Source organism: Calonectris borealis, chromosome 5, assembly GCF_964195595.1.
Source record: "Calonectris borealis chromosome 5, bCalBor7.hap1.2, whole genome shotgun sequence".
Classification (NCBI taxonomy): Eukaryota; Metazoa; Chordata; class Aves; order Procellariiformes; family Procellariidae; genus Calonectris; species Calonectris borealis.
In genome coordinates, this window is record NC_134316.1 from 41,050,203 (window position 1) to 41,078,013 (window position 27,811).

Here is a 27,811-nt window from a genome sequence, read left to right on the forward strand (position 1 = left end):
ATTGTTGAAGCCCTACAGATAATGATGTGTTTCACACCCATCTGACTCAAAGATTGAAAGACTAAATTTGATCCGTTCTTACTAACTGCCTTGTTCCTTTTATGCAGTAACAATTACTTTGTTGACTGCTAAATCTTTGCGCTTTTTATTTAAATTTTTACAAAAGAAACAAATTTGTCTGTGTGTGTATGTAACATCCATTGAGTACGGTACGTTTCAGCATCTTTTAATTCAAAGAACTGTTTCACCTCTTAGTCCTTAGGCTTTTTCTTAGCTTCTCCGAAATGGTGTCTCAGATAAAGTGCTTATCAGAGCGAGAGAATGGACTGCACCTACAGGCAGCCTGGAAAGTTGTTCTTTTTTGTTTAACTTCCCCAATTGTTCTTTTTTGTTTAACAGACCACTCCTTAATGTCTTGTGGACCTCAGATGCTGTAACGCTACTGCAGCCTGTTTAGAACCATCTCAGACCCAATAGCTTACTGCTCCACCATACTGCCCCAAAACAGCTTTGAATTTTGTCCAGTTGTCTATCAGCTTGCAATATAGACAAGGACTGAGAGCCTTAAAGATCTTAATTTTCTGCCTTTCCTGGGACCCTTGGCTGTTTTTTTGGTGAAAAAGTTTCAAATAGTGATATTAAGGTGGATAAGGGAGTTCTGTTCCCTTCCATACCATCCAAGTTTTAGATTCTAGAGGAATGTTGGCTGATGTGCACGTAGTCTGAAGAGACAATAAACAATGTTCTTCCAAATAAAATGTTTTGGCAGTATACCTTTGCTGCTTTTCTTTGCCCATTCAGTTTTAAAAATTCAAGAATGACAGAAAGGAAGTGTGTTCTTAGGCATATGGATTCTAAGGGGGAGGGGGGGTGTTTATGTTTATTATAATGTATAAAATAATCTTTATTGAACTGTTGGAGGAATGCTTGCATTTGCTGTCTTGTTTCTTCTACTATCTTAGACCTTGTGTCACAGGAACATTTATCTTTTTTCCTGGTGAGATGTTGATGAATGCCCTTTGGGGCCAATGAATGAATACCATCATCACAAACCTCTTGTAATTGATGTAGTTTTAAATGTGTCTTTGAGTGAATTATGCTATAGGGTCATATATGTGTTCTTATACCAGTATAAATAAGTTCTGATTTTCAAAAATACATTTGGGTTTCCCTTTCATCCTCTCCAATCCACTATATACATTTATCTCTCATAGTTGTTTCCAGACTCTCTGGGAATAAAGTTTTGCTACGTGATTATAATAATTATAATAATATATTTATAATAATATGTAATTATAATAATAATTATAATTTTATAATAATTATAATTTTTTAGCTGTTTCAACTGTATCTACTGTTATGGTAGAGCTGATATTAGCTCTTATTTCTAGTATTTAAGACTGGCATTGACTGCTTGCTCTTGTACGTATATGGAAGGCACATCTGTCGCCAGCAAAGCTGGTTTCCTGTGTCTTGTGTGCTCAGTGCTAGGAAGCTGGGGAAAGCATCTTATAATCTACAGGTCTGTTGTACGTGTCAGAATTTTGCTTATCCTAACACTTTTTCTCAAGGCCGCCTGCTTCGGTTTTGACTTGTGGTTGCCTGTTTGGAAAACAGTTGCAGTGAAAATATGGTACGGTAGGTTGTAAAGCAGTCTGTACAGTCCATTGAGAAACGCAAATGTTTGCGCAGGCAGCTAATTGGACTCTTGTCACTTGTGATACGATGTCTTTGTGATTCGTATCCACACAACCCAGTGTGTTTGAAGTTCCTCTAGTGCTTCCTCACTGCAGTGTGAATATACCTATATGCTCAGCAGTAATATTGGTGACCAATTTTGTTGTTTTAGAACTGAGGGCCAACCTTTTTTGAAGACTTGAACACGTAAGGTTGCTGAGATAATACTGGAAGCAAGAATACTTGCCTCGTTAGTTGTCTTAAGAGTGATCTTGAGTTTTTTATTATTGGGTGGTGTCTGTTACAGGGTCAGTAATACGCACATCATAATAACCATCTGAATAGCAAATGATGTTAAAACAATCTTTACTCTCCATGGTAGCATATTGACTCTCAACTCATGGGCTGTCGTCCAAGTTGAGCTCTAGAAGATGTGTGAACTGGGAAGTTAAAAATAGATCAGTGAACCTTCTTCAAAGCTTTTAACTATTTCTGTGCTAGAATTTGGGGATCTCCCCAGTGTTGTCTTAAATACAATTCCCATTGATGCTGAGCATCAGGATGTCCCAGTTCTTCCTCTCTTGTTCCGCAGTTGTATTGCGTGTGGTCATTTTTTGTACAAGAGAACTGCTTGCCTTATTGAATATGTATTACAAGATTACTTCCATTTTCAGATACTGCAAAAGATAGCTTTATTTTAAAGAAGGTGTACAAACTGTTAAATGCTGTTTAATTCACACTCCTTGTAAACCATTGCTATGAGAAGTAAGATATAGTTTTGTCTTTTACTTCATTCTGAAACGCTTTCCTAGAAGTGCTGTTTTTCATTGTGAAAGACGACTTTTACTACATCTGTAACTTAATGAATAACTGGGGAAAAAATGTTAAAAATCGTTTTGGTTTATAGCTGAATGTCAATATAAAGATTTAAAATCATTATGGATGCTTACAGTTTGCACTGCTTTTATAATTCATGTTTGGGAACTGACTAGTACAAGTTTCCTTTTCTATCTTTTTGACAGATTGTGACTGGAAGAATGTCTTTTCCACCTCATTTGAATCGCCCTCCTATGGGAATCCCAACACTTCCCCCCGGGATCCCACCTCCACAGTTTCCTGGCTTTCCTCCACCTGTACCTCCTGGTAAGTTATGTTAGTATTTAGAAGTGTTGTAGAAATAAACTTCCTTTTATTATTCTGAATTGTATTATTTACAAAAGTTACTGGCTCTTAATGTATTTCAATAACTCTGATTCATGTACATTGCAATTGAGTTTCTAGTTTACCCACAGATCGTGTCATGTGAGCAAGCTCCTTTTGGTCTACCAAAAGCTGCTTACTTCTGACCAGAAATCAAACCATTAGAGACAATACCGGACTTTGTCTTGGACCTTTTTTTCAAGACTGAAGCTAGGTGGTGATTTTTGTTAACGTTAGGTATTCTAAGAGCCACTGTTTTGACAGTAGACTGACTTTTCAATTCCTTTCAAATAAGCCATTGTAATAGCCTTTGGAAATACTTGGGTGCACTGAGTACGTGTGGTGTGAAAATATAGGAGTAACTTTCAGAGAAGGTCCGACTTCTTGCATTGTTTTTCTCCACTTTTTTATAAGTCCCGCTTTCTTCTATTCTGCTTCTTACATACTTTCTTCCACACATCTTGCAAATTTACTGTTATGTTCCTCATTCCTTCTAATCTTCCCAAAATTAATCCCACCTTTTTTTTCTTCGTTCATCTGTAGGATCAGCCTCTGGTTTTTGCATTGAGATTTTAACTTGTTGGTCTGGAACCACCTTCTTTCTGTACATTGCCAGCATAGACAGCAGTGACTGGACACAGGAGACCACAGGGCAAGTGGGAGAGAGAAATACATCCGAGAATTACCCCTTTAAAATTCATCACAAGGGCTGCAGAAAATAACTCCTGTCTGTATGGTCTTAAGCTGCGTTGTGCACAAATGTTTTGTAGACAATAAAGGCATTCAGAAACCAGATGGCTGAACTCAGGAATGGTTTGTGCACATCCATTCATCAGACTAATCCTTACTTGCATTAATTTTTCTAAACTTTTTTTTGAGATCCATGAGATGTTACTTATTTTCTCCTAAAGACAGAGTTCTTGATTAGGTAGCATCCTGCCATCAAAAATCTCAGGTTAAATTTTAAAACCATACCTCTTACTTTACTAACTCCAGTTATATATACTAGTGTGAAAAACACCAGATACTTTTAAAAAAAACTTTCTGAAGAATATTTTTAAATGCATCATAAAAGTTTCTGCTCTGAACATTTGCTGCTTGACATGCATGACAAAGATCTTTTTGTTTTCTTGCTGTGTTTGACTTTTTATATAAATACAGTCTTGTTTCAGTATTAGTAATCCAAACTATGTAGAGTGGAGGAGCCTGGTATTGGGCAAGAATTAAATTTTTCTCTGCACACTAGAAACATTATTTGCTTACCTGTGCAGGTAACATATTTTGACATATAGAGCATATGGATCTCTCACTTCTTAGCACAAGTGTATCAATAAAGTTGAAAATGCCGAAAATGCCACAGTGACTTTATGAAAGTCTCTCTGAAGTTATTCCATATATCAGATCACAATTTTAGTGGCTTAGAATATTCTCTTTAGCTAGCTGTTATGCCAAAATTTCATGTTCTAGTTATCTTGCTCAGCCTATAATTTTTTGAAAAGTTTCAGCTAGAGCAGTCTGCTTGTGTAAGAAGGAAGTTAGGAAAAGTATTTTGCTTTGCTTAAAAATATGGCTGTTAAAAATAAGAAGTTTTAGCATTTCCATCTCTTAAGTGTGGAAGATTTGATAAGGATGTGATTCTGATAATTCTTGTCATCTTTGAAGATTATTGGAGACCATTAAGATGTAAAAAATTAGGGTTTGTGTGTAAGAAATGCTGTAGTGAGTCAAACCAGCAGTTCATATAGCCTGATGCATTGTCTGGGCAGTGGGAATACAAGATGGTATTTAGGGTGGGCATGTATGCCTATCTGCTTTCTGAGTTTGTTCCCTCATACAACTGTAGTGTAGGGATGTTAGAGTATGATCTTTCATTTTTCCTTTATCTTTTTCTCAACTTTTCATTCATGAACATTTTGATATTTTTTGAACCTGCCAATACTGTCCATCTCCACTGTCGCCTCTTGCACCAAATTTGAGAAGTTCATTAACAGCTGTGTAAAGTGCTACTTTCTTATGTCTGTCTTTAAACTCATTGCCTACTTAGTGTCTCCCTCATGCCCCAGTTCTGATGCGGGAGTTGGGTGAGTTGCGTTTTGTGGTTTTGTACACCTCAGTCGTGTTCCATGCCTTGCAAACCTCCACACCTGAAGAGACTCGGAGTGTAGAGTCTTTCCTAGTGAAGCAGCTGCTTCATCACTTAAATCATGTAGTTGCTCTTTTCTAAGGCTGCGTGTTGTTCTTTGGTTGCAGAAATCAGTCTGTAGGCAGTAGTCAAGGTATAGGTGCACTAGTTTTTTGTATAGCAACTAAGTGGTGCCTGTAGTCTTGATAATCAGTATGTTTGCTGATAATGTCCAACATTTTAGTGGATTTTTTTTGCTTCTGCTGAGCATCAGGCTGATAGTTTCAGAGAAGTGTCAGTGGTAACACAAGTATCTTTACTGAGCTGTCACTTTAAAATCCAAGTTCAGCATCATGATAATTATAGTTATAATAGTTACAGGGCTGCACAAGCAGAGCCTTGTCTTGGAGTAGTTCCTCCAGTCTGCGAGATGCCTTGGTGGATTGAAACGGAGAGCATGGGAGAGCAATACACCTTTTGAATCTCTGAACGGTTTGGAGGGATAAGAGGTAGTATGACTTTAATATGAAGGGACTGAGGAAGAGGATTGAGTGGTGGAGAAAATAAATGATGGAATCAAAGCAAAACCAGAGTGGATGAGGATAAAGATGGACTGGGTGTCTGAGGAGAAGTGTTGTTTCAGGACTAAGCACTGGAGAAAGTAGGGGAACAAGTCCAGGAACAGTAGGTTGCAGAAGTCTGGTTAGGATTTTATGAATACAGCAGTAAGAGGGATGGAGAAGGGAAGGATTGAGAGTGAAAGACGAAGGAAGTTTTTTTGTGGAATGAAAAAAGAGATCTAGGATCCCTAGAGGGTATTTCTTTGAAGAACGTGAGATTGACTTCATTGTTCTTAAGTCTCAATGTCTTTACTGGCCAGCAAGTAGTTTTGAAATCCATTCACTTAATATCGTTAACCTCCTTTAGCAGCTGGCATGGAAAGATAAACAGCCTTTATTATGATCTGATACTGGCTCACATGATAGTACTTAAAGCTGCCAGTGAATTTGGTAGTGGCAAAGAGGGTATTGCATGGTTTCACCCGTTTAAATATTGTTTTAAATTAAGTTTTAGAGATTGCCAAGTCAAGTATTCAGCAGGTAGGGAACTTCTGGATTGAGGTTTTCTATGCCACCTTCATTAAGCTATTCCATAAATAGTAGCATGGAGCCTGGTGGCATTCTTTATAGGACCTCATCCCTAAGCTGTATGCAGAATTGATTGTCCTATGTGAATTGAGCAAGTCAGGAATGAGATGATCATCTGTAGGACTTCAGCTGCTTTTGCTCTCTATTTATGGAATTCCCTGCCTCATTCATCATATGGCTATCTTCTAGAAGAATACTGTGGTTTGAATGTGCTTTGAAAATAGATTTATTTGTGACAAACAAAGTTGAAATGTAATGTGATAAAAGTGACCAGGATGCACATGGTATGTTAGTGTACTCAGGCTATGCTTGAATGCTTAAGGAGTTACTGGTAACGGATACTGTGAAATTCTTACGTGATCAAAATTGCTGTCTGGTTTGGAAATCATGTCTGTGATCAGTTCATTTGTATTCATCAGTAATCTCAACAGGGCAGAATAATATTAATGTCTTGTCTTTCTCAGGGACCCCTATGATTCCTGTCCCAATGGGCATTATGGCTCCTGCTCCCACTGTAAGTATTACAATGGGGATGAGATGATAGCAAAATAAAATGGAGAGTAAAACTTAGTAGATGTCAACTGTATTTTTGTTTTGCCTTATTCCATCAGAATTCATACTATGAAATGAAATGCTTCACTTTAAATGCAACTATTATGTAAATATTATGCTAGTTTCTGACATAGGCAAAGTTTGAAGTAATGGCGGGAGCCGCTAGCTGCAAAGGTGAAGCAATTACTGTTCTTGCAAGAAGATGTACTTTTCTCAAATACAATGATTTAGGCTCTGCCTTCGGGTCATGCATGGTCTTCCTATGTAGTACAGTTAGATCAGTTAGATTCCAGGTTTGCTTTTGAGCTTGTTGGCCATCACGCAGCACTGCTGAGTTGGTCACAAAGATGTGCGTTGACGATCTTACAAACAAGCTCTTTCCCCATGTTGCAGAGAAAGGAATAGTTGTACGTAATATGCATCTATGGAAGAGTGTATGAGAGAAAGGTCTCTTTGTTTGTCTTACTAATTTCTAGTTGGAAGGAAGATTTATGATTTATGGGGCGGAAAAAAGCGCTCTTTAAAATATAAAGGTTACTTCTTGGCTTCAAGGTGAATTACCATTTCTATGATTTTGCGTAAGTGAAATCTCCCCAAAATACTGAATTTTTTGATAGCTTGTGTTATCTGTTACAGGAGGATATGTTCATGGTAACTGATGTATTTAAGACAAAGATACTGGAACAAATGCATTATTCAGTTTTCTGATTAAAATAATTTTTATTAAGTGACACTTCTAGAAGGATATTTTGAGAAGAGGGACTCAGTGCATATGTACCATTAAATCTTAGGTGGAAAGAGAGGTGCAGCAAAATGGAACAGATGATCGTGCCTATCTCTGTACAGTTTATTTTACCAATGTTTGCTCCTTAACTGAAAGAGGCTTTGGATTGGGTATTGGTTAAATAAAGCAGTAGTGTTTATTCACTCTGTGAAAGCTTTAAGACCTGTCATGTGTCCATTGAAGCCTTCTGAGTCAGAGTTACTTTTCTATTTGCAGCTTGGTTTTTACACTGTTAGGTAGGGTATTTCAACTTCCAGTGACTCAAGTGTTGCAAATTAGTTATTTGTAGAAGAAATAATACTTAATGTATGCTCACCTTGAGACCTTCCAGTAGCCATGTTCAGGTACACCTTTTTTTTCTGTCTGTCTTTGCCAGAAAATGGCAGTCTTTTTTGTGTTGTATAAAGTGTTAAAACCTGAACCACTTATTGGTGTCTCACTCCGTAAGCCTAGCTAAGGTTCGTATGAAAATTTAGTTTTGAAATACATGTGCATCCCCAACTCTTTCATCTTAGGGATTTAAATTGAAAAAAAAAATCAAACCAACCCAACACTTTATTTTACACCCTCTCCTTCTCTTTTTAGGTATTAGTTCCTACCACAGTGTCTATGGTTGGAAAACATTTGGGAGCCAGAAAAGAACATCCTGGCTTAAAGAACAAAGAAAATGATGAAAACAGCGGTCCCACTACCACCGTTTTTGTAGGCAACATTTCTGAGAAGGCCTCGGACATGCTCATACGGCAGCTTCTAGCAGTAAGTACAGTGGACTGCTTGTTAAATTTCATCCCTGGCTGATGAATGAAGTAATAACCCACAAGCAGTGGATTGAAACTAGAAGCAGAGTTAGTCCCACTCACTGGAATAGCAGCCCCTTATGCTTGAGTTTAAAGTCAGTAAGTGAAGAGTACAGCTTTTTTAAGCTGTAGATATCAGTGAACATAGATGTGTTTTATTTTTAGTAGTGTTTACCCTTTTTACATGCCATCTTTTGCAAAAAGTGGTTAAGTTTTTGTAATGTTTTGAACATAATATTAATTAATAGCATTTATCTTTAATGCAGAAATGTGGCTTGGTTTTGAGTTGGAAGAGAGTACAGGGGGCATCTGGAAAACTTCAAGGTAATTGTTCATACTTTTCAAAATCTCTAGTCAGACTCTTGTTTTTATTACGTGGCAGCTTTTCAAATGTCTGACATGTTGCTATTCTTAATACTTTCACATTTTAAGATATTGTATATGATACTTAACTGCTAAATACTTCCTAGTAAAGGAATCAAGACAGAATGAGAAAAATAAAATTGGGAAAGGTTAAATGGGAAAATGTCTTGGGGGCCTAATTTTGCTCACCTTTCTGTTCTGAGACTGAATCAGGAGTTTATAGACCATCCCTGAGAAAGGTTTACCAGCTTGGACTTAGCCTCCAAAGGAGCATATTTGCAACACTGTTAATAGTCTCTTCCATTACTATCTATTATCCTTCTTTGTTCAGGAGGTTTTCCTGATGTAACATTTATTTTCCTTCCCTATCATCAAATTGAACTGATTTATTTTTTCTTGTGACCTTTCTCCAGTGGATACAGGAAAGAATTTTGGTTACTATTTTTTGCTGTTAGTGTTTTCATATCTTCTCTAGGTTGTTTTTTTCTTTTTTTAAGATGTAATTCAGTTTCTTCAGCTTTCTTCTATATCATACTTTGTTTATTTTGCTCTCATAAGGTGTTTTCTTCATTTACAACTTTCTGTAACTGTTGTGAAGAACCTAGTTTGAAATACCCCTCCCTCTAGGTTAACAATGAGCTGATGATTGATGTCCTTGGTCTTCAGACAATTGCAAATCCATCTGAGACATGTCTTCATATAGACTGCCTTCCTTAGTTAAGACAGACATGTCAAAAGCTTTACAAGCACAATCATAGAATCATAGAATAGTTTGGGTTGGAAAGGACCTTTAAAGGTCATCTGGTCTAATCCCCCTGCAATGAGTAGGGACATCTTCAACTAGATCAGGTTGCTCAGAGCCCCATCCAACCTGACCTTGAATGTTTCCAGGGATGGGGCATCTGCAATGTGTATGTTGCTTTCACCTTATTCACTGGGCCGTTAGTTATATCAAAGATATCATATATCAAAGTGAATGATCTTTCTGACCTTTTTACGATGTGTACTCCTGGTTTTAAAAAAATAAGTTCCAAGTTTATTGATTCAAAACACTTTTTTTACACAAAGTAAATTACCTGAAGAGCTTTAACACTTCTACTTTTCATTTCAATCATCCATTTCAGCCTTTGGGTTTTGTGAATACAAAGAACCAGAATCCACACTACGAGCACTGAGACTACTGCATGACCTCCAGATTGGAGAGAAGAAGCTGCTAGTCAAAGTTGATGCAAAGACAAAGGCTCAGCTAGATGAATGGAAAGCAAAGAAAAAGGCTTCTAACGGGGTATGTATATAATGTGTGACTTGTGTTATTTTGGCAGGAGGGCAATGTAACGTACTTGCTAGATCAGATTGTGAGTGTGTGTTTTAGTTTCTATTCTTGTCTCTGCCCTTAATTCATTTTAGGATTTCGCCAGAATCACATTAATGAGTCTGAAGATATGTTGAAAGGCAGTGAAGTGTAAGCTCTTAATTCACCAGCATTCAAACTTACCTGTAAGCTACAACTGAATCTCTAGAATTAATTCTGTAATTCATTCTAAAATCTACTAATAAGTGCTATACTTTATGGTTCTGTTGCTTCATTTTTGTTTAGAAACTCTTGAAAGCATATAAACTCTAGAAGTAATTGTTACTCTGTCAGAGTCTGTAAATCAGCTGTCTGAGGAGAACTGGAGTTTCTTTCCCTTCCACTGATGATATTCTAGAACAAATTAAGACAAGGAAAGAAGTAGATCATTCAGTAGATGATGCAGTTATCAGGCAGTGGGCACCTTACAGACATTTAGTAGATGGGGAAATTGGTTTTGTACCATTCCTTTCTAGAGCTAAGGATCTGTTCTGGAATAATTGCAGATGTTTGATATGTTGAATTCTTGTGAGATACAAAGATACTTAACTGACAAATTTGCGTTAAAATGAATTTTATCTATTTCTTTGCTAAAATAATGTATTTCACATCACAATCAAGTTGTTGGGCTTCGTCTCTTAAGTTATGCATATGCCTTAAGATAGTACTTAAAGCAATTATTAACTGTAAAATGAAAGTGAGAAGCGGCTCTTGTTCAGAAAACTAAGAAAACTAATCACACTGTGGCAGGTAAATTTTTAAAATTCCAATTTGGAATTGTTCTGAAAGGTATGTAAAATACAGTGGGAACACAAGTACTTTTATTTCATTTTATTTAACCAGAACTAGAGGCATAATGATGACTTGAAGTACTTGACACGTTTTTGACCGTGTATACCCAGGGTATGGGATTAAATGGCTCAGTAAAGCAGAGTGCTAACTTCATGGATTTTGAATGGAGTAATGTACTAGCTGTTAACCTAGGTAAGGGTTTGATCTGACTGCCCCTTCCATTCCATGTTTCCTTGTTTCCTGTTGGCATCACCTGTAATACTGTGTTTCACAGCTGATACTATAAACAAGCTTAAACCATCAGTGGAGTTCTTGTACATCTCTCTCATGAATTTTGTTTTCTGTGAGCTCCTGTGGGTTATAATCAATCCTGGGGGATTGATTGTAATAAAGCAGAGGGTACTGTTTGTGGCTTTGAAGACAACAGTATGTGCCGATTCCATTGAACCGTAGAGTGAGATTAGCTCCAAAAGTTTCTTTTCGTTTGTGGTGGTGCAAAGAAAGGCTGTGAATTGCCGAAGAATATCGATGAAGTGTATTGTAATCATACTGCTTGCGATTCTTTTCATACCATCATTGGTGTGCTGGTGCCACTCAGATCCAAAAGTTGCAACTTTTTTCTTCAATCTTTTTTGTTAAGAAATCAAACATGTACACTACAGAACAATTTCTTATGGAGACACACCAAGCAAACCTTTATCTAATTAGCTCCTCTCCCTGATCACTTCTTCTCCCTGGACCTCTTCAATTCCACTCCCTGTCACTGCCTTCTAGCTCTTTTCAGCCTGCTCCTCCTTGGCCTGGCAGCCTCTTCAGCTCCAACTGAATCCTCCCTTCCCCCTCATTCTTAGCTGCTGCTCCATCAGACCCTTCCCTCCCCCTCACTCCACCCACCACCTATCGCTTGACGGGATACCCAGCTGGATTCTCAGGTGAGATTCCATTTTTTTAAAAGATTCAGGGGATCAAGAGGTGGGCTACCTTGCTCAGTCTGCAGATCATTGTTCTACCCTTTCATGTAACATTTAGTGAAATGCACTTCTTTGTGTGTGTTCCCTTTCCTCCCCTACAAGGTGGAAAGGGCAAAAAGATGAGGAACTACAAAGTAATTGATCAACAATAATAAGAAAATGTTTGCTGTGCAAGGAGTGTTTTCCCTAACAGTTTCTTTAATATAGTTCTCCCATTATAAGTTGCAGCTTGAAAGTTATAGGTAGACATTTGTATTGCATGGCACTTAAGTAGAAGGCTTTGAAGAACTGCTGTTGAAATGACTTGAAGTTCTGGAGGATACAAGGCAGAAAATTTTGACCAAGAGCTGGACTATAGTGCCTTTCTATGAGCGTGCGTGCGCTTTCTCTTTTCCTGTCTACCACCTTAATCACCATTTATCTGTTCTATTTTATTATGCAATCCTACACTTGCTCTCTGCAGCCATTCCACATGTAAAACTATGTGGTCCTTATGGTATTGCCAGTGTGAAAAGATCTGACTGCAATTGATAACTACTTGTAGGTGGTTGGGTTTTTGTGGGGTTTTTGGTTTTTTGGGGGGGTTTTGTTGGTTTTTTTGTTGGTGGGTTTTTTTTTTGTTTTTGTTTTTGTTTTTTTTAGTAAATGCTGTAGGGGCATGAATGTGGTGATCAAAGGTGAACTTCTGAAATAAAACTAATATTATTCTCAATTTGTTGATTCCTGTTACTTTGCAATTTTTCCTTAGAACTCCAGACCAGAGACGACAAATGATGACGATGAAGCACTGGATGAGGAAACGAAGAGAAGAGATCAGATAATTAAAGGGGCCATTGAAGTCTTAATACGAGAATATTCCAGCGAGCTCAATGCCCCCTCCCAGGAATCTGACTCTCACCCCAGGAAGAAGAAAAAGGAAAAGAAGGAGGACGTATGTGTTTTGATTTTGGACAAAACAGATTTTTCTTCAACTCACCTTTATATAATGGCCAAACCTTGTGCAAATACTTTAAACCTAAACTTCTGATGAGAAAACAAATCAACAAGCATTGATGTCAGCAGCAGTTTCATTTTTTTAAGCTGAAAGCTAGTCAGTTATAGACACCATCCCTTCAGGATGGTTTGGGCATCTAAGCACCTAGACTTCTTGGAACAACAGGTTTGAATCCGGGCAGGATTGAACCGACCTTTCATCCCTCTGAAGGTGGAAATACTGAGTTTAGTGCAGTTTAATCTATATGTGCATGTAGGGTTTTTCAGATGAGAACTTAAAAAACAACTGTAAAGAGTTCCTGCATACCGTCTATTTCCATTGAAAGATGCCAGGGCGCTTTTGTAATAGCAGGAATTTGCTCTGGTAGTTTTTGACATAATTCTTCTTCTCTCTGCTTGTAGTATGCATTCTTGTAGTGCGCCTTGATCCAACTGGTTGCAGCTGTCTCTCCAGATGTGGAAGCGCTTCATTAGTTGTTTATATGTATACCTCACAAACCTTGGAGGGATCCTTCAGGGATGAAAGGCATATTATAACCTTCCTGCCTTACAAAATCATTTTTACACGCACGTCTCAATTTTGGCTGGATTTGATCAGCTGGTTTTCATATATTGTGTAATGCAAAAAAACCCTGTTAAGCAGGAATGAACGTTCTGGTTTAGACCTGCTTCTGTGGATGACCTTTTTATGGATTAAAACAAACTGGAGAAGGGGGAATAAGAATGAGCAAACTCAGACTTAGCTTTTCCAGCCAAGTTTCTAACCGTGGGAAAACGGGCTTTCACACCTACCATTCTGCACCTAATATGAAAGAGATTGGAAAATTGTTTGACCAATATTTTTACCCACTTAAGTCTTCTGCAAAGTACCTATTCCAAGGCAATAATGCAGTTTCAAATGCTTATGGAGTTTTAAGTGTGGTGCAAGAAGCAACATCTCCCTCAGGGAGCGAGTGTACTTTCCCCACAACATTGTTAGCCATGGCTGACCTGAGGTATAAGAGTGCTGAGCTGAGAATTGGTTTTTCTTTCCTCTCCCTCCCATCGGGAGAAGATGCTTTCTTGGATGAGAATTTACAAATGAGTCACTGTCTAATGCTATCAGCTGTATTTTTTGTTACAAGCGTTGTTACAATGTGTATTGTCCTGTGGGTACATATATATTTCTATATGGCCATGAATAACGCCAGGTAGTTAAACATTGTAAGAGACCATTGCAGTCTTGGAAGAGCTGGGTGCTGAGCGTGTCCCTGGGACAGAGGGATATTCTGCTAGCTCTGTATGATGTAGAATTTGACCAATCTGAGCTAGCAAAGTAGACAAATAAGCTCTTTTTAAATACATAGCACTTGTGGGTTGAAATTACACCCCATCATCCCTCCCGTACCGGGAAGGAGGAAAAGAAACTTGGAAGTTGCCATCTTTGGCCTGTGTGGATAGAGGTGGGAGTGAAGACATGGTCCTAGCTCGTTGCTCTCTTGCCCTTAAAAGAGAGGGGAGAGAAGGACTGTGGAGGGTGGGGGGAAAGGGAAGATGGATGCAGATATATGCGGGGGGTGGCGGCGAAACTCGCCAGCTTGGGGGCTGTTGTCCCCTGAAGGGCTTGGTGTGAAGAAGACTTCCGCTGGTGTTAGCAGCAGAGTCTGTTATTAGTTCTTCTGGATGAAGGCATGACTGATGTGGGGGAGTTGAAAATGTGTGCGGGGAACTGAGAGTGAGTGGAATCTGGTTTTCAATTTCAAGCACGGGGGAACCTCGCTAATTCGCACTAACTGTTAGTTAGTAGGTGCAATCTACCAAATTTTGCGAATTAGCGAGTAAATAAAATCAAGACATACCCACTGCAAATATACTGATCATTTATATTGGCAAGTGTAGCTTAGTCTTGTTTATGATGCTACCATAGTGTACTAATATCCTGTAGTATACTTGTAATTCAGTGAAGTCTTACTAATATGAGACCTCACTATGTATTTTAAGTAGTTCAGAGAAGGGAGAATTAGCGAGGTTCTTCTGTAATTTTGTTGAATCAAAAAAATGAGATCACAGCAATACAATATTGCTTTATAGTACAAACATACAAAACATTGTTTTTCAGAGTAGTGTGCAATCTATTTTTAAAAAAAAAAATCTCCGTGGATTTTTCCGCAGATTTTCCGCAGATTTCCAGTGGCCCCACTGATACCTTATCCACTCATCACCAAGGTTCGTTTACATTGTAGGCTTTGACAATGACTATGTTTACTGCTAGTTGCCAGATTTGTGACTCTTGTCCATCTGATTTTTTTTTTTTTTTCACTCATTAACATCAGACTGTCAGGTTTGGTACTGCAGAAGGACTTTATTTATCTCTTGCAAGACTGGTTGAAAACTTCTAACCTTCAGCTTTTCTCTTGTTCTCCTATGTCTGTACAGATGGCTCTTAATGCTTTTCCTCCTGTCCCCCTTGTTTTTTAGGAGGATATAAATGCTATAGAAATGGAGGAAGACAAAAGAGACCTGATATCAAGAGAGATCAGTAAATTCAGAGACACACACAAGGTAGTATTCTTGTTTTTGCACTTGATACAAATTAGGCTTTTTCAAAATCCGAAAAACCACTATTATGAAATTTAGCATTACATTGCAATATCACTTAAAATTATGTTTATGTTAGGTTTAATATACATATAGTTCTTTACAAGTCAAAAAAGACAACTACCACGTTAAAGTGGCCCTTAACATCTTTATGCTAAGACTTTGATTGCTACTGAGTGTTTTGCAGTCTTCTCACTTTAACATGAATAAAGGCAACTTAAGTTTCTACACCTACATTAAGTCAAGATATTTATAACTAAAGGCTAAACGGGGCTGCAGTATAAGACATACACTTGAGTGTGTTTCTGTAGGTAGATTTGTAACATAATCCAAGATTTTATGAAGAATTGAAACTTGAATTAAATTTAAGTCTTTTATTTTAATAGTTCTAAGTTAAGAGTGGGGGAAGATTAAAACTAGGTCAGTGGTTACCAGACTTGCCAAACTTTAGATGCATGGAAGAACTGTAAATTCCCATAAAGCTAATCTATTCATTGACCCCCACCATTATGATAGAGATCATATGGTGACTAATGCAAGATGAAACTCACAGCTTGGAAAGTAACATGGAATAGGATGTAAGTATGAGCTTCTGTTTTTTATTATACTTATGGATGCCCCCTCAGAAAAATATGCAAAGGGGTAACTGGCTTGGAAATGTTTGTGCACATCAAGTCCCACCTCAGGGTTCCCACTTACAGAAGTTTCCACTAATGCTAGTGCATCTGTGAATGTTTCTGCTTTGGAAAATGATACTTGTGGATAGTAAAGCACAACTATGCATGTAATGTTCTTATTTTAATGTTTAGCTTAAAGTTGGTATTATTTTTTCCCCAACAAGACTGGAATGGTCCTTGGCCTAGGGAAGTATCAGCAAGCTCCTCTTTTGAGCACACCCTTTTATTTCAAAATACCCCCAAATCAACGTTAAAGAAAATGTTGAAGGTACAGCAAGGTGAATTATGCCCGTGTTATTCAGGTTTACCACATGCAGTCATTGGGATGGTACTATGTTTTCACGCAACTGTATCAATGTAAACACAAGTGACTACACATTGTTGTATATACACACATTCAGTTTTTCTCTTGACTGAAGTTGTTGGAGATAAAAACCTGGGGAAAAATTCTAGAAGAAATCATCTGGAGAAGCTCAGCAATTGAACGTGAAACTGGTCAGTGGTGAAACTTCAGTAGAATTGTGTTCAATTCCGAGCCCCAAGTCGTCACTGGTACTAAGATGCAAACAAGTAATAAGTTTTTTAAAAAAAAACAACCAACAAAACAAACAAACAAAAAACATGCTTCATTGTTTCAGAAGCTGTTGGGCATTTTACTGCCTCTAATCTGTATTATTGGGGGGGCTATTTTGGGTTTCTTAACATTAAAAATCAACTGAAAGTAGTCATTGTGTATATTGGATATGTTTAAAAGGGGCTGTTGAATCTTTAGCAGCTGGCTAGTGAGCACAGTGAACCTTTGCATGTTTTTGGTATGAGTTTAAAAAACAATAACCACAGACTGTCAGGGTATCAGCATTGCAGGGGGCGTCCATTTACAGCACGGACGAGTCTGAAGAGAGCTCAAGGTAAGATTTATAATTCTTCTACCTGTTCATTTCTGTTCATTACTTCAATTTATCTGATACCGTTCCCATCCCATTACCCTTTCAGATCCTCTTATTTAGGCCGATAGAAGTTGGTGAGGTCAGATTTTGATTACAAAATAGACAATTTATTTTTTCAATTGGATTTTAAGAAAGCGGATCTGCAAAATGGATTTTAATACACTAAGACTTGTATCTGTGTATATTTACACTAGTGTGAATATATTAAAAAAACAAAAACCAAAAAAACCCCGAAAAAACCCACTCTTGAGAAATCTCACCACGAACAAAGTTTTTGAGAGTGGAAAAAAAGCAGGAGTTCAACCAAAGAAATTTCTATTGGAACATCTAAGATAACCTGTAAGTATCAACCACTTCAGTATGTAAACTTTTCTTTAAAAGTATATGAAATTTGAGGTAAGTTGGATTTTTAAAAGTTGACAACCTAGTTTAACATCTGACCGTACTGAGGTTTAACACTGTAAAGCTCCTGTAAAATACAGTCCTTTAGAAATTGGTTTTCAGCCCCGTGTATATTGTAGAATCTAAGTTTTGTTTTTTCATATCAGTTTTCTACCAATTCCTACCATTTTTAGTCCCTTTTTCCTTTTGTGATTTCAATGTATCCAACATTGGTTTGCCTGTATTGTGCTATCAATGCAGCGTAGTTTCACTGGATACATTAATCACTAGTGAATTAGCTTTATTTCTGTAATCCTTTGTCGGTTCTCTGGTCCCTGTGCCTATGGCAGAAGAACACTTATCAGGTAAGATTGCTTTTTAAAGTTGTCTTAAATGCTTTGTTTAAAAGAAAAGAAAAAAAAAAACAGAGAAAATGCTGTTTCATTGTTCCAGTTTTTAATTTCATTTCAGTGATGGTAAACGTGGAGCCAAAGGGGATAAACCTGTTTATTCTGCTCAATATTTGTTCAAAAAAGTGGTATTCTGGCATCCATCAGGTTGAAATTTGGTATATTTGGTTGTTATTTGGTATATTTGTGAACCGTGTACTTGCTCTTCCTCCCAGAAACATAGCTTATAGGCAAGGTTAATCCAGTGTTGGCGGTCCATGTCCTAGCACAGCATCTGTAAGTTAACACATAACAATTGCTTCCAAGGATGGATTTATCTATCATTCTGTTGATGTATTTTCTATTGTCTTATAGGAATTCTGGTCATAGGAACTGTTTCTAATTGAAAAAAAAGTGGCAATTTTGTACAATTTTTAGTAAAACTGTAGCAGGTAACCCTTTAGTTTCTGTGTTTCAAAAGAGCTATTTCCAACCTTTTTTTTAACTCTCTCCATCTTGCAGTGGTGGAAGTTAAGGATTCCATTCTGCAGAGTCCAGTTCTTACCAATGAACTGTTAGAACTTTTTTAGGGAGGGAAAAGGGGAAAGGTTGCAGCTCTCTTCACTGTTTAACCACATGTACCACGTGTAAGTGGATAAATTTCTTTATCCAAGTTTTGATATAGGACAGTTTTAGTCTGCCAAGACTTGGGAAAAAACTCACTGTCCCAGTAAGCATTACACTGAAATATATTTTCCTAGTTGAACAGAATTAATTATATCAGCTAGAAGTTCCTTTGCTTGTACCCAAGTGGCTTATAGGGCCAACAGAATTTGTGGCCCACCTGAATCATGACTGGCAGTGCACTATGTATGTGCAGTTTAGTCAGCTTATAATACGAGGCCAGCCCTACTCTGCTAAGGTTGGAGATTGCTGGTCTGTGTAGATCTATGCTTTTGCACGAAACTTAGTCTTGTGATTGCTGCATTTTGATTTCATACTTATGAGTTCCAAAAAATACCCACCAAACCCTATTTAATATTTTAAAATTAGTGGCGGTTTTGGTATTTCCATTACCAGCCTTGTGTGTTGCGCCGGGAATAACCAGTTCCTGTAACTACAAAATTAACTATGAAAGTTCTCTTGTTGGTTTTTAGAAACTGGAGGAGGAAAAAGGCAAAAAGGAGAAAGAAAGACAGGAAATTGAAAAAGAACGCAGAGAAAGAGAAAGGGAACGGGAGCGTGAACGAGAAAGGAGGGAGCGTGAAAGAGAGAGGGAGCGTGAACGAGAGAAGGAGAAGGAACGGGAGCGTGAACGAGAGCGAGATAGGGATCGTGACCGAACTAAGGACCGAGACAGAGACCGCGAACGAGACCGAGATCGTGACAGAGATCGTGAAAGGAGTTCAGATCGTAACAAGGATCGGAGCAGATCAAGGTAAATGCGCTTGGCTTGCTATTTACTTCAGCTTTTCCTAGTGCTGTTTACGAAGTGTGTATAGTTCAGCAGATCAGCTGCCATTCAAAAGAGAATAGTCCTTTTGGAAGATCAGAGTAAAAACAGGAAATCAAAATTTAAGAAAATGTTGTATTTATACAAGTTGGAAGAATACTTGATTCCCTCCACAGCACAGGAATCTAGGGACTGCAATACGCAGTAAGCAACCACCAAATTGTGACTTAAGCATATTGGTTTTATCTCAAATCTCTCTTATTTTTTCATGGGTGCTTTATTCCTACTTGAGGTTCTCTCATGTCTGTGGTATCTTCTAGCTTAAGTAGGTTTTACCTTTTCCTTTGTTATGTTTGTTTGTTGTCTGGTTGTGTGTGGTGGTTTGGTTTGGGTTTTTTGGGTGTTTTGGTTTTTTTTTTTAAATAAAAGCAAGGGGATTCCTCTTTCAGTCTTGAACTGAAAGACTCTGACTGTGACTAATCATGTCAGGCCCTAGATGCTGCTTTTTTCCCCTTCACTAGAGAAAAAAATAGCTGTTTCACTTAAAATCATCTTGTCAGTAGGGTTCAAGTTGTCTGTAAGCTATGTAAACCAGAAGGATTTATTAAGTATACCCTTTATTTGTGGGGGTTTTAGCTGTCACTTATTTATGAAGAGCTAGTAACAGAGTCTGATAAGAATTGCCATGTGCTCACGCTTAGTTTCTGTAAGTATCACTATTTAATTGTTAGTGCTCAAACAACTACTTTTAGGTAAATGGGTTTTTGAATATATTAAAAGTATCGATTTATGCCCATTGCTATATCAGCTAATCATCTTGTACAATTGGAGAAGAAGAATAATTTGCAAGATGCTATAAATAGTGCATTATGCATTTGAAGTTAAATAATTTGGTTGAGTGGAGAGGAAGGCTCTGTACTTAACTTTGGACTTTTTCCTTCCTTCAGAGAAAAAAGCAGAGACAGGGAAAGAGAACGAGAACGCGAACGGGAAAGAGAACGCGAACGAGAGAGGGAAAGAGAACGAGAGCGGGAACGGGAAAGAGAACGTGAGCGGGAACGAGAACGGGAGAAAGATAAGAAGAGAGACCGAGAAGAAGATGAGGAAGATGCATACGAACGCCGAAAACTAGAGAGGAAACTGCGGGAAAAAGAAGCTGCATATCAAGAGGTAGGTTGGGATTTTTAAGGTTCCTTAAGGAAAAAATTGTTTCTGAGGGGTTATAATAAGTCTTCTAGTATAAAATACATTATTCCTTCTTCCTCTCCTTTTACTAAATACATTTTTAATCCTTTGATTACATGAATTGGGGCAGATATGTAAGTCACTGTCAGAACAACTTTGGACTTCTTATTCCGGCGTTTTAAATTATAAATAAATAATTTGCTTAATTTTAATGCAGTTAGTTCTAAACAATAATCCAAACTAACTTCAAAGTAGTACCACTGTTCTTAATGTTCTTGAGATTGGAGTGTGTGTTTTTTCTTCTGTTGTAGCGTCTTAAAAACTGGGAAATCAGAGAACGGAAGAAAAGTCGAGAATATGAAAAAGAGGCTGAAAGGGAAGAAGAAAGAAGAAGGGAAATGGTAAGGCTTATAGTTTTATTTGTAATTTTTCCCCCTTGTTCTTTGTGTCCCATTTAGAATGGAACGTTCTACTGCTATCTTTATGGATAGTGATAGAGCTCTGATTTTGTATAAGCACCGTGTATGTTTTTATACAAAAAAAAGAGTTAATAGACTTGAAACAGAAGATGTCTAGTAAGTGGGAGTACTGGAAAACAAAGCGTAGTGGCTTGGTCTTGTGAAGGCAAAAGAATGAGAAGTAGGCAGCTGCAAAATACTGTGGTTTGATCATCATGCACTGTTACATCTGTAACCTGTATTTGTGTCAGGTTTGTAGCAAAACCTACATATGTTCTATGTCATGCAGGTGGAACTAGACCAGTCTTTTTACTTACAACCTGCTCATGTGCCTGAACCTTCTATAATGTATGATAGAATATTCTATAATATATCTAAGCACTTTATAAACTTCTGTCTTTAGTTCATTAGTTGTGAAATTATCACAGTTATCAGTATAACGCTTGGAAGTTTTGTCTGAAAAGACACTTTTGGAAGATAGATACTTCTGTAATCTCATAGTTTTGTGCTAAAGCATAAAGAAGTTATTTTAAATTATGGTGGTGTTATTTCACTTCATAATTCTCCCAGAGAAGGAGAGAAGATATGAGAGTTCTAAGTAGGGGATGGACTGGGAATTGCTTCAAAGCAAAATATGCAAAGAGACACAGGAAAGGAGAGAAGGGAAAAAAAAAAAGAAAATTAGAAAATACATTGTTTTACATGGGATCTAATTTTTCCCCCTAAATGCTTGAGAGGGGGAAAAAATGTTTGAGAATGACTCAAGGATATTTTCTGTTCATGACTTCCTGGATGCTGGCTATGGATGGTAGTTGTAGAGAGCAGTGTTAAATTTTGTGCTGAATTTACAACCATAATCATAATTGTTTCTCAAAGTCATTAGCATAGAAATATCTTACTGTTGGTTTAAAGAAATTGCTTAGATACAGGTTAGAATGTCCTAATTTATATTCTCCTTAAATAACTGCTTTATTTTTTTCTTTTTTTCTTCTTTATTTTATCAGAGGGGGAAAAAATACCTCCTCTCTATTCCCCTCGCCCCCTTCAGTTTTAGGCCTGTGCATTAATACAGTGCCACATGGTTTGGATTAGTAACACAGCAGGAGAGTGCTTATCCTAGAAGTATCCCATTAGATTTGTTTCTGTACATAACTAAATCTTTTTTAAAAAGCACAGCTCTTGAAACAAAACAGTACTGATAAAATACACTTAAGCTGCCATGTTAAAATATCCAATACCAGACTTACGGATTCGAAGAACAGGAACTTTGATCATCTTCTTTTGTGATGTAAAAAAAAAAAGTGGGGAGGGGATATTTAAAAATATTTTGAAATGCTAAGAACAGAACAACACTAGTCTGCAAATCAGAGACATGATTCCAGTGGATGTAACGGATGTACTATCTGCTATTGAACATATGATAGCAAGTTGACATATCCCTGGAAGAGGATGCAATTCCAAAACCTTTCCTTTTTCTGTATTTTTAGTTTGAAGTATAGTAGATATTAAATTAATTTACTAATAATATTACTAAATTTTAAACTCTTGGAAAGAAAACCAGAAATCATTTCATAACGTTACTTATGTTTCAATTTCTCGCAGGCAAAAGAAGCCAAACGGTTAAAAGAATTCTTAGAAGATTATGATGATGACAGAGATGATCCAAAATATTACAGGTATGTCTTTGTATTGATTCCTAACAAGAAAATCTTCGTTGTTTATTTTAACAGAATTGTGGGGTTTGTTGGCAGAGGCTTATGGAGCTTATATTTAAGTGATTATATGGTGATGTAAGGGTCGTATAATTATCTAAATTATTTCAGTGTCACTTGATAAGTGCCAGAGGGAAAAGGGAAACTCCTTACTGCTACTTATTAATGTTTGGGAGTAGCTGCTCCTTCCTATCACTTAACTTGTGGGTGAGGCGGAGCAGAGGTCAGTGTAATGCCAAAATAAGGTGGTGGGAGCATAGAGAAGGGACCAAGCATGCCTCTAAAAAAAGTCATTACAAATAAGTTGTAAATTGTACAAAGAAAAAGCTCATTAACTCTGTAAAGGATGAGGAAGATCTTTCATCGTGGGACTACCTAAAATTTGCATCAAACTAATCTAGCAGAACTGGTTCTTGTCAGGTAAAAACCTATAAAATAATTTGATCGGCAGTCACGTTCTCTACATCTCCTTAATGTGATGGGGTAAATTCTATATAGTAATGTAGGGAACTGGTATGTTAGATTCCTCTGTTACAAAAATAGAGGACACCAGATGCTCTTATGAATCGTATTTTCGTTTAGTGGAAAATACATCTGTATCAGATATTTCTTGTATTGTGGTACAAGGTTCTCATTGGAATGTTCTTTGAAGTACAAAATCCGTATCTTTTGTAGGGGTAGTGCTCTTCAGAAGAGGCTACGAGACAGGGAGAAAGAGATGGAAGCAGATGAACGGGATAGGAAAAGGGAAAAGGAAGAATTAGAAGAAATTAGGCAGCGCCTTCTGGCAGAAGGACACCCAGATCCAGATGCAGAACTCCAGAGGGTAAGTAGCTGTTGGTCTGACAGGAGAAAAAGAGCCCTTGGTATTCTGGTAGTATTGAGCAAAACTGTGTAAGAGATCTGATAGTTAATATTTGCTCTGTTCACTTTTTCTTAAATAGAAGTCTAGAGAAGCAGTAAGAACACTGGAAACAAAAAATAACTTTCCAGATCTATGTTTGGATGGAGTTAGAAAACAAATTTGGATTAATCAGTATTTCTGATTATAATAGCAGTAGTTGCATGTATTTGTTCTTGACTAACAGAGACTTCTTTAAGAACCAGAGAATCTTTAGGTTCTTTTCAAACAGTGCTGTTTTTGAGAAAGCTGCTTTTTTTGCTAATTGTCTGTTTCATTGTAGATGGAGCAGGAAGCTGAGCGGCGTAGGCAGCCACAAATAAAACAGGAGCCAGAGTCTGAGGAGGAAGAGGAAGAAAAGGCAGAAAAAGAGGAAAAAAGAGAAGAGCCGGAGGAAGAGGAGGAGGAGCCTGAACAAAAGCCCTGCCTTAAACCAACTTTACGACCCATCAGTTCTGCCCCATCTGTTTCTTCTGCTAGTGGAAATGCAACCCCTAACACACCTGGTGATGAATCTCCCTGTGGCATTATTATCCCTCATGAAAATTCACCTGATCAACAGCAGCCGGAGGAGCATCGGCCCAAAATAGGACTTAGCCTCAAATTGGGCAAGTTTACATTTTATTTTTATGTTCCATATGGGATCAGAATGAAAAAAATGCCAAGCTGAGAAGCCACACAGTTTTCCAAATATATTGTATGTTTTGACATACTTCTATCAAGTTGTTGTTATCTAAATGCTCTGCTTGATTTTTCCTACCCAGAAGATATCTTTTATAGATCTCTCTTCCAAAATCTGGAGGGGGAAAAAGGGAGTTTTGGCACCCTCGAGGCTTAATTTTTTTAGGAATGCTCTGAGCTGGGATTAGTGATTTCCACATGCTTTTTCACCTTAATAGTTCTCTAAATACCTCCTTTAAAAGTCATTGCTACTTTTCATTGGTGTAAGTATATGTTAGACTTAAGCCCTAGATACTTCTTATGTTTATTCACAAAGACTCTTTTAAAAGAAGAAAACTGATAATTAGATTATTTTTTCTTCCTCTTAGAGTAGCACAGTGAATTGATGACAATTGTAAATGGAACATGAGTGTAGAGTTCCTTAGTACTTTAGCAATTTCCTGGTGTTTTTAAAAAAAAATTTTTCTGAGGAGCAGAACTAAGCATATTTGTATTCCAGAAGGTTTGTGCATTTATTATTTATCATTTCGATTAAATTATACTGGGGCTGCAGTTTGAGCTCACACTGGGTTAGATCTTGAATGAAGAGAGACTGGTATTACACTGATTAACGCTTTTCCCACTGCTAGATTCATTGCAACCTTTTACTTCTGTGCTCTGCCTCTGCTAAGGTTTGAGCTCATGCTATAGTCCTCCCTCCGTGAGGGTGCTAATTGGTTTCAGAGCAGAGAAAGAAGACCCTGTTTTTCAAAAATCTTGAATAAACTCAGTTTAAGATCTTCACCTCTTTTGCCATTTTTATAACAGAGTTTGAGAGACTAAAACACTGATGTTAGGCATTCACAGACATTTATGTAAGACATAAACTGATATTCCTCCAGAAATATGTGAAGAGCAAACTAGCTTCAGTTGCAGTTTATGAATATCTTATTCTGTCTTTTGGGTGGTAGGTGCCTGCAACAGTCCTAATCAGCCCAATGCTGTAAAACGGAAGAAGCTTGCTGTGGATAGTGTTTTCAATAAATTTGATGATGAAGACAGTGATGATGTGCCGCGGAAAAGGAAGCTTGTTCCCCTGGATTATGGAGAAGAAGATAAAAGCAATATCAAAGGAAGTGTCAATACAGAAGAAAAACGCAAACATATTAAGAGCCTTATTGAGAAGATACCCACAGCAAAACCAGAGCTCTTTGCTTATCCTCTTGACTGGTCAATTGTGGATTCAGTAAGTTGATTTCTTTTAACCATTCACAAAAAAGCATATTTTTTCCAAACGCACCTTGGAATTGAATAGAAAAACAATGCTCCTGGGACCCCAGTGGATTGGAGCATCATCATCAAATGGAATGAAACTTGAGTACTGTATTTCTTGTCCATATATAATACTTATTCTGAAGTACTCCTGCTTATTTTTGTTTGGTCTCCTGAATTGTTGCTACAAATTGTCTAGCATTTTTATGGAAGGGGGAAAAAAGGTCCTGTAAAAACGTGTTTGAATGGCTGTCAGAAATACTTGCAGATGTCAAATCACTAAGGGTTATCTCATTCTTTCCTTCTTTTTCCAGACACTAATGGAACGTCGAATTAGACCGTGGATCAACAAGAAAATAATAGAATATATTGGTGAAGAAGAAGCCACGCTAGTTGACTTTGTTTGTTCTAAGGTTAGTATCTTCCACTTCCTTTTGCTCCCTACTTAAGCTGCAGCCATGACTGGAGTATCTGTAACTGAAGGCAGTCTGTTCTTAGCTTCTCTGTAATCTGTGATACTGCTCAGCAGAGACAGTTGGTGTACTTCGAACCCTGACGTTTTACAGGTTACCTCCTTTAATGCTTGTGCACAATATGTACGTGCTAGATGCTCTCTGTTATCTGTTAGATAAACATACGGAACTGGATTGAAGAAATGAGCAGCTGACAAGAGCAGCTGTTTTAACTGATAGTTTTATCATTAGATTTCAGAGTTAATATCTCATTGGCCATTAACATTTTTAACTTAAAAATAGGATTTGTGTGAATCCAGGGAAAAAAAGCTAGCAGCTTGATTTTACATACATTTTTTTGATTAACTAGATTAAATTAAAAAGCTTTTTAGATGCTGTTGTTGCTTTAGTAGTAAGCAAATACTAAGGTTTTAGAGTTAGCATTAGAAGTCATTCTGCTATACCTTTTAGCTGCTGCATGACTTGTTTAAACTAAACTTTATATAGCTTCTTTCATCAAATTACAAACTAAATTCTAGTAACTTTTAAAATCTGTCATGACAACTCTATGGCTTTTCATCAATAGAGCATTTCAAAAACTCTTCAGCTTTCATGGTACTCATGTTTATAATGGCTTGTCTTGGTTTATCTTTTCGGGCTACTGTATGAGAGGCAAAGCAAGTGATAGCTTTGTGGCACAGGTGGTTAGTAGAAAGTGAAAAGCAGAACTTGAATATTTGCCAAACTTAAATTATATATATTAAAAAAATAAATGCCATTTTCTAGTATGGAAAGAACTTAATTTGGTTCTGAAAAAAAAAATTTTGAAATAACAGGCAGGTGGAAAATTCAGTTATGAAGAGTGATAGAGGGAGAATTTTGCCTTTGTCTTCCATTAGGAATTCATTGTTGAAGGAAGGGGAGCTTATTCATTAAATTAAGAGAGTTTAACTGGAGATGCAAGAATAGCCAGCAAATACAGGACCTGTTGAATCTCTGGAGCTTCCTGGAACTCGTTCCTCAGTAACTAGCCATAAACTAGCACTCACTGTGATGGAATCTGATGCAGTTTAATACTAATTTTTGCCCTGGCTAATACTGGGAACCAATTAACTGGAAATACTTTTTGCATGTGCAAAGCATTCAAAATCCTTGAGAAGTAACTGCTTTTTATCCAAAGGTGTTTATACGGTTTACTCTGAGTTTTCAGTCTAAAAACATTTGTTTCTTTCAGGTTATGGCTCACAGCTCACCACAGAGCATACTGGATGATGTTGCCATGGTAAGCAGACATTGCGTAACTGATATACCTTCTACATCATACTGAAGCTAATAGTCAATTATGCGAAATAGTAGGAGTCCGTAACAGAAATATTTGGCGTTCATAGAACATGCATAGAAAACATGCATTAGATATGAAAGCTGTTTTGATTAAACAGATCATGCTAGCACAGGCATGATTTTGCAGTTACAGCATCTAGGTAGAAATTACTGATCCCTGTTCAGAATTTCTCAGTATTCAGAAATGTGGAACAAAGATTCTGTCCCTACAGTAGAGGTAAGAATCAACAATAACGAACTGTATCAGAAATATAAACTTCTGTTCCTTCTCACTGTTGTAATCAGATTTTTATAATTAGTGATTTAGTAGGTCTATTCCTACTTAATGAGCAAAAGGTGATTTTTCTCTGGAAGAGTAAAAGTTCTTTTTTGCCTGGTGTGGGAAGAGAGAAACTTTATGAAATACTACTACAGTTTCACCATGTTTTCATACACTGAAAGGTGAATAAAAATTCATTGTTCACTCACTTCCAATAAGGAAACTTGGAGGCGAAGTTGGTAGGAGCCAGATTCATAGTGGAAGTTAGTAGGTTGTTCTTGGTGTGACTAGTAGGTGACCTGGGGAACTTCCTGAGAGATGTTGTGCATACTAAAAGTTTGCATGGATTCAGGAAAAGCCTGGATAATAAGTTGAAGGAAGAGAAATCCATCAAGGG

General features: G+C 37.3%; 2 protein-coding genes across 3 annotated transcripts in view; both read left to right on the forward strand.

The window, feature by feature from the left end:
- Positions 1-27,811, forward strand: part of RBM25 (RNA binding motif protein 25) — a 34,613-nt gene that overhangs the window by 4,854 nt on the left and 1,948 nt on the right. Inside the window, exons 2-18 of one of the 2 annotated variants that reach the window (XM_075151998.1) lie at positions 2,700-2,820; positions 6,612-6,661; positions 8,069-8,239; positions 8,547-8,604; positions 9,768-9,928; positions 12,506-12,688; positions 14,902-14,955; positions 15,208-15,291; positions 18,879-19,159; positions 20,122-20,344; positions 20,671-20,760; positions 22,420-22,493; positions 23,205-23,355; positions 23,714-24,038; positions 25,062-25,336; positions 25,677-25,775; positions 27,049-27,096. In XM_075151998.1, coding sequence (XP_075008099.1) covers positions 2,715-2,820; positions 6,612-6,661; positions 8,069-8,239; positions 8,547-8,604; positions 9,768-9,928; positions 12,506-12,688; positions 14,902-14,955; positions 15,208-15,291; positions 18,879-19,159; positions 20,122-20,344; positions 20,671-20,760; positions 22,420-22,493; positions 23,205-23,355; positions 23,714-24,038; positions 25,062-25,336; positions 25,677-25,775; positions 27,049-27,096 — 2,433 coding nt within the window. In that variant the 5' untranslated portion in view covers positions 2,700-2,714. The remainder of the gene's footprint in view (positions 1-2,699; positions 2,821-6,611; positions 6,662-8,068; positions 8,240-8,546; positions 8,605-9,767; positions 9,929-12,505; positions 12,689-14,901; positions 14,956-15,207; positions 15,292-18,878; positions 19,160-20,121; positions 20,345-20,670; positions 20,761-22,419; positions 22,494-23,204; positions 23,356-23,713; positions 24,039-25,061; positions 25,337-25,676; positions 25,776-27,048; positions 27,097-27,811) is intronic. The other variant, XM_075151999.1, reaches the window with a different exon arrangement.
- The window catches only part of PSEN1 (presenilin 1), a 33,044-nt gene continuing 32,307 nt past the window's right edge, over positions 27,075-27,811 (forward strand). Inside the window, exon 1 of the mRNA XM_075152011.1 lies at positions 27,075-27,096. The gene's annotated coding sequence lies outside the window, so the exon portion shown is untranslated. The remainder of the gene's footprint in view (positions 27,097-27,811) is intronic.